A 6,096-nucleotide genomic window follows, 5' to 3' on the forward strand; every position below is an offset into this window, starting at 1 on the left:
CTATAGTTGTATAAATATGTTCATAAGCATAACTGTTGTACAGCAGATGCTATTAATTTCACACTCTCAAATTTATCTGAATTTAAAAATTTTTGAACATCCAGAATGTATTCTTGCGAGCTGCCACTGCCTACATCTATAAGATCAGTGATGCAGTCCATAGCGAAAGAACAACTATAAAGTTATTTTAAAGAAAATAACTCATTTTACGATAGCCAACCCAACTATTAGAAGGGCAAGTTAATTACAACAGCAGTACATGCCCTAGTTACAAATATAAATCAGAGTTTTGAAGACAAGGAGCCTCTAACACTGGTACTCTGTGACCTTAGTAAGGCATTCAACTGTATTCCACATAAGTCCATTTTCAGTGAGCTGAACTCATATGCTATTGGGAGAGATGTTCTACAAAACTTTCGAATCCTACATAAGTAAGGCATATTGTGTCACTGCCAAGAGCAGGCTAAGGTGAAATGAAGTTAAAACACGGTATGCCGCAGGGGCCTGTAATAGGGCCTCTGTTCTTAATTTCCGTTAGTGGCATAGGCTCCAACTGGCACATCTTGCAGTTCGCAGATGATACAACTTTGTTCTAAAACATGGAGAATGTAGTTCAAGTTATTCAACAAGCACAAGTCGTATTCAGTGAGGCCAAGGTAAAATTAATGAAGTCTAAACACAATGGAAGATCCAGAATGAGATTTTCACTCTGCAGCGGAGTGTGCGCTGACATGAAACTTCCTGGCAGATTAAAACTGTGTGCCGGACTGAGACTCGAACTCAGGACACAGTTTTAATCTGCCAGGAAGTTTCACAATGGAAGATATGCAGCCTCATTGATGCAGGAGCACTTGGTGACACAGTAACTGTTAAGCTTCTGGGCTTTTTCGGTGATACCAAGTTCAACTGGAAACAGCACACTAAACATGTACGTTCCAAACTCTCGCGGATTGTATACTTCTTGAGGAAACTAAAAAGTTATTAAATCTTTCGTGGCCAACTGCCTATTGGCTTCTATCTTGGGTTCTTCGACCGACGTTCGTCTGATGATTTTATTGTCGTTTCGCCAGCATGAGTGGCTGGCGTTGTCAAAGCTTCACCCTCCACTGCTGGTGGTGAACTAGATCCGAGCTCGCGGCCGCAGACTATTTGTACACTATGTGATCAAAAATATCCAGAAACCTGGCTGAAAATGGCTTACAAGTTCGTGGCGCCATTCAACGGAAATACTGGAATTCAATATGGTGTTGGCTCACCATTAGCCTTGAGGACAGCTTCCACTCCCGCAAGCATGCGTTCAATCGGGTCCTGGAAGGTTTCTTGGGGAATGGCAGCCCATTCTTCACGGAGTGCTGCACTGAGGAGAGGTATCGATGTCGGTCAGTGAGGCCTGCACCAAGTCGGCGTTCCAAAATATCCCAAAGGTGTTCTATAGGATTCATGACTCTGTGCAGGTCAATCCATTACAGGGATGTTATTGTAGTGTAACCACTCCGCCACAGGCCGTGCATTATGATAGTGTTGAAAGATGCAGTCGTCATCCCCAAATTGCTCTGGGAAGCAAGAAGGTGCTTAAAACATCAATGTAGGCCTGTGCTGTGATAGTGATACGCAAAACAACAAGGGGTGCAAGCCCCCTCCATGAGAAACACGACCACACCATAACACCACCGCCTCCGAATTTTACTGTTGGCATTACACACGCTGGCAGATGTCATTCACTGGGCATTCGCCATACCCGCACCCAGCCATCGGATCGCCACATTGTGTACCGTGACTCATCAGTCCACACAACGTTTTTCCACTGCTCAGTCGCCCAATGTTTACGCTTCTTACACCAAGCGAGGCGTTGTTTGGCATTTACCGGCGTGATATGTGGCTTGTGAGCAGCTGCTCGACCATGAAATCCAAGTTTTCTCACCTCCCGCCGAACTGTCATAGTACTTGCAGTGTATTTTGATGCAGTTTGGAATTCCTGTGTGATGGTCTGGATAGATGTCTGCCTATTACACATTACGAGCCTCTTCAACTGTCGGCGGTCTCTAGCAATCAACAGACAAGTCGGCCTATACGATTTTGTGCTGTAGGTGTCCCTTCACGTTTCCACTTCACTATCACATCGAAAACAGTGGACCTAGGGTTGTTTAGGAGTGTGGAAATCTCGCGTACAGATGTATGAATCAAGTGACACCCAATCGCCTGACCGCGTTCGAAGTCCGTGAGTTCCACGGAGCATCCCATTCTGCTCTCTCGCTATGTTTACTGAGGTCGCTGATGTGGAATACCGTCAGTAGGTGGCAGCACAATGCACCTAATATGAGAAACGTATAGTTTTGGGGGTGTCCGGATACTTTTGATCACATAGTGTACCTGGCGCTCCAACGTGCGAGAGCTTTTCCGCGGTCATTCCCGGTGCGGTTCCCCTCTTGCTACCTGCGCCGGTCGTTCGCTGCAACACGGGAAGCCAGGATCCGTTTACCATAAGGCTTTCTTCTTTCTTGTTGGAGATATTCCCGTATTTTTGTATTTCAATAGCTTATCTGAACAAGAGGGTGTGATAGTGTTCCTCTACAGCCAGAACTTCCGTGTCGGAGAATTTTACCACATGGTCGGTCTCACACAGTGCTTGCTCTGCCGTGGCCGCTTTCTCCACCTGTCCCAACCTGCAAAGTCGCTTATGGTCTCTGATCCTGGTGTCGATTGATCGTTTAGTCATTCCGACATAAACTTTTCCGCATGTGCGTGGTATGCGGTACATTCCGGACATTGCAGGTGGGTCCCTTTTCTCCATTGCCAATATAAGACACTCTTTGATCTTCTTCGTCAGTTTGAATATCGTCTTTATGCGGTGTTTGCGCAATATACGACCGATTTTGTCCGTCACTCTGGAAATGTATGGCGGAAAGGCCGTATCCGACATTTCTTTTCTTGATTTGTCATTTCGCCGGGTGTTTGGCTCTGTTACACTTCTAATATAGCGTGTGGAGTACCCATTGCTCCTCAGAACACTTTCCAAGTGTTGCATTTCGCGTCTGAGGTGCTGCGGCTCACACATTCGTCGTGCTCGCGTTGCATGCATATTAATCATGCCTCTATTCTGGCTCGGGTCGTGGTTTGATAGCTGGTTCAGTGTCGGTCCGTGTTTGTCCGTTTTCGAATCACACTGTGTCCCAGGTTTTCGCCATCCCTGGTGACCAGCACGTCTAGAAATAGTAGTTTTTTGTCCTTTTCTACTTCCATGGTAAATTTTATGTTGGCATGGAGGCTGTTCAAGTGTCTTAGGAAGTCACCGAGTTGTTCTTCACCATGGCTCCACACAATGAAAATATCTTCGACTTATCTGTACCACAGCTTAGGTTTGCAAGTCGCCAGTTCCAGTGCATGTGCTTCGAAATATTCCATGAAGAAGTTGGCCACCACTCGACTAAGAGGACCACCCATGGCGACGCTTTCCTGCTGTTCGTAGAAATTGCCATTCCACGTAAAATAGCTCGTTGTGAGACATGCATGAAAGAGCTTTGTGATGTCTTACGGGAAAATGGAACCGATTCGCTCCAGAGGATCACTGAGTGGCACTTTCTTAAACAAAAAAACAGTAAAAAACTGACCAGGATGTCGTTTGGTGCAAGTTTTAGTTTCCTCAGCTTCTCAGTGAAATGTCGTGAGTCCTTTTTGTATGTGTCAGTCTTCCCTAGGTGAGGCTGCAGCAGAGAGACCAAGTGTTTTGCCACTTTATATGTCGGTGAGCTAGGAATGCTAACAATCGGTCTTAGTGGAACGTTTTTCTTATATGGCATCCGTCCATCCTCGAAGGATGATGGTGTGGCATAGTTGGTTCAGACTCTGCAACATCTGCTATGGCTGAAAAGTCCCTTTCGCGAGTGGCAGTCTCTACTGCAGTTTGGGCACTTGAAATTTGATGGACTGCCACAAGAGGCTGCTCTCTCCTTCTGTCTTGCCCTCTTCATGATGTCTTCTTGCATGCGTTCGTTCTCTGCAAGCTCAACCCCGTTGCGCATAGCTTGTCACCACTTGACACAGACACTAGCTGTATTTTCCCACTGACTTGGGTCGATGCTGGCCTTGGTCAGATCTCTCTTGCAGACATCCTTGAAGCGAGGGTGTGGTGTTCCTACTGGCCTCACACCCTCTCGAAGTTCTCCATACAGCACTTTTTTCGATATTCGCTCAGGATCCATGTGCCTGACATGGCCTAGCCACCTTAGACGTCGGTGACTCAGGAGTGCATGAATGCTGGTTGTGCTTGCAAGCTGTAATAATTCGGTGTTGGGTACTCTATCTTTTCAAGAGATCTGAAGGATCCTCTGGAGACAACGGAGATGGAAGCTCTTCAGTCTGGATTCGTGTTTAGCAAGAGTTGTCCATGTCTCACAGCTATACAAAAGGGTGCTGATAACACAAGCTTGCAATTTAGTTTTTCATGTGAGTAGTCCATTCTTCCATACTGTGTTTTTTAATCTACCCATGACAGCCTATGCTTTTGCAATTCTGTTGGTAATCTCAGTGTCCAAAGACAAGTTGCTACTTATTGTAGATCCTAAGTAGGTAAATCATCAACTACCTGGATAGGATTGCCGTCAGTGCTGATGGATGAAGGTTGGTGGTGCCCTGCTCCACGATCTTAGTCTTTTGGAGGCTGATGGTAAGACCAAATTTTCCACATGCATGTGATAAGGGGAAAAGAAAATGCCAAACTGAGTAGGAGCTAACACACACCCCTGCTTTACACCGCTATTTGAAGGGAATTATTCCGATGTTTTGCCGTTGAAACAGCCTGTTGTTTGCATTTTCTCATGGAAAGAGACAGTTATTCATAGTAGTTTAGGTGGGCGTCCAATCTTCTGCAGCAACTTGAAGAGCCCATTTCTGCTCACTAAATCAAATGCTTTGACGAGGTCAACAAAAGCAATATACAGTGGTCTCTGCTGTTCACGACACTTCTCTTGCAGTTGTCGTGCAGAAAATCGGCCAGGTCTGAAGCCGCATTGAGATTCTGGGTAGATTCTAGATGCTACGAATTACGGTCGTATTAGGATGACTCGTGCATAAGCCTTCCCAGCTACACTCAACAGCGAAATGCCTCGGCAATTGTTGCAATCACTTCTGTCCCTTTCTGTTTATACAAAGTAACAATCTTTGAATTTCGCATATTTAGTTGGACGTAGCCTTTTTCCGAGATGATTGTGAGAAGTGAATGTAGGTGCTGTACAAGGACAGGCTTGCTATACTTAATAATCTCTGCAGGGATCCCATCTTCTCCTGGAGCCTCTCCATTAGCTAGGTAATCTATCGCTCTGCCAAGTTCTTCCATAGTGGGCATTGCATCAAGCTCTTCCATAACTGGCATTTGTTTGATGCCATGAAGTGCATCGTTGCTTACTTCATTTTCATCTGCAGACAGCTCGAGGTAGTGTTCAACCCAGCGCTCCATCTGATTGCCTCCATCAGTAATAACTTCTCTTGTCTTCGTCTTCAGAGGAGTTGTTTTTCTGACAGTTGGACCAACTGATTTCTTAATGCCATCGTACATTGCCTTAATGTCCCCAGAATCGGCAGCTTTCTGTATATCTGCACTTAAATTTCGCCAGTAGTTATTTGCGCATCTCCTAGATGTTTGTCGTGCCCTGTTCTTTGCTTCTCGCCAGTCATCCCGAGTTCTTCCATTTGTGTTTCTTTTATGAGCAAGTAGGGCTTTCCGCTTTTCCTCAATGACTGGTTCCATCTCCTCCAAATTTTGCCCCTACCAGTCCTTGTTTCTATTCTCTTTCATTCCACTGGCCAATACTGCCGAGATGTAGATGGCGTCAGAAAGTTGTGCCCATTTGTTATCAATATTAATTTCTGTTTCTGCGTTTCTTGATAAAGCACTTTCAAAACTACTGGAAAATTCTTGTTTTTGTTGCGAGCTATGAACATGATATGTGTTGATCCGCGGTTGACCTCTCTGTTTGCGTGGTGATATTTCTTAGGGGTGAGCCTCAGTCTGCTCCCCACCAAAGCATGGTCAGTGTTGCAGTCAGTGCTATGATAGCTTCGTGTCATTAGGACATTTTTTAGATCTGCACGCCTAGCTAT

The 6,096-nt window shown here is 45.4% G+C and overlaps 1 protein-coding gene across 1 annotated transcript; it reads right to left on the minus strand.

Moving 5' to 3' along the window:
- Positions 1-5,086: 5,086 nt before the first annotated feature.
- LOC124722564 lies at positions 5,087-5,743 on the minus strand. Its single transcript, XM_047247704.1, has one exon. The coding sequence runs from the start codon at positions 5,741-5,743 to the stop codon at positions 5,087-5,089; it is 657 nt and encodes a 218-aa protein (XP_047103660.1).
- Between the last annotated feature and the right edge of the window lie 353 nt (positions 5,744-6,096).

The sequence above is a fragment of the Schistocerca piceifrons genome, chromosome X (genome assembly GCF_021461385.2).
Source record: "Schistocerca piceifrons isolate TAMUIC-IGC-003096 chromosome X, iqSchPice1.1, whole genome shotgun sequence".
NCBI classification, from domain to species: Eukaryota; Metazoa; Arthropoda; class Insecta; order Orthoptera; family Acrididae; genus Schistocerca; species Schistocerca piceifrons.

Excerpts from the sequence above, each read along its gene's own strand:
- LOC124722564 (XM_047247704.1), bottom strand. The coding sequence starts at position 5,743 with ATGGAACCAGTCATTGAGGAAAAGCGGAAAGCCCTACTTGCTCATAAA.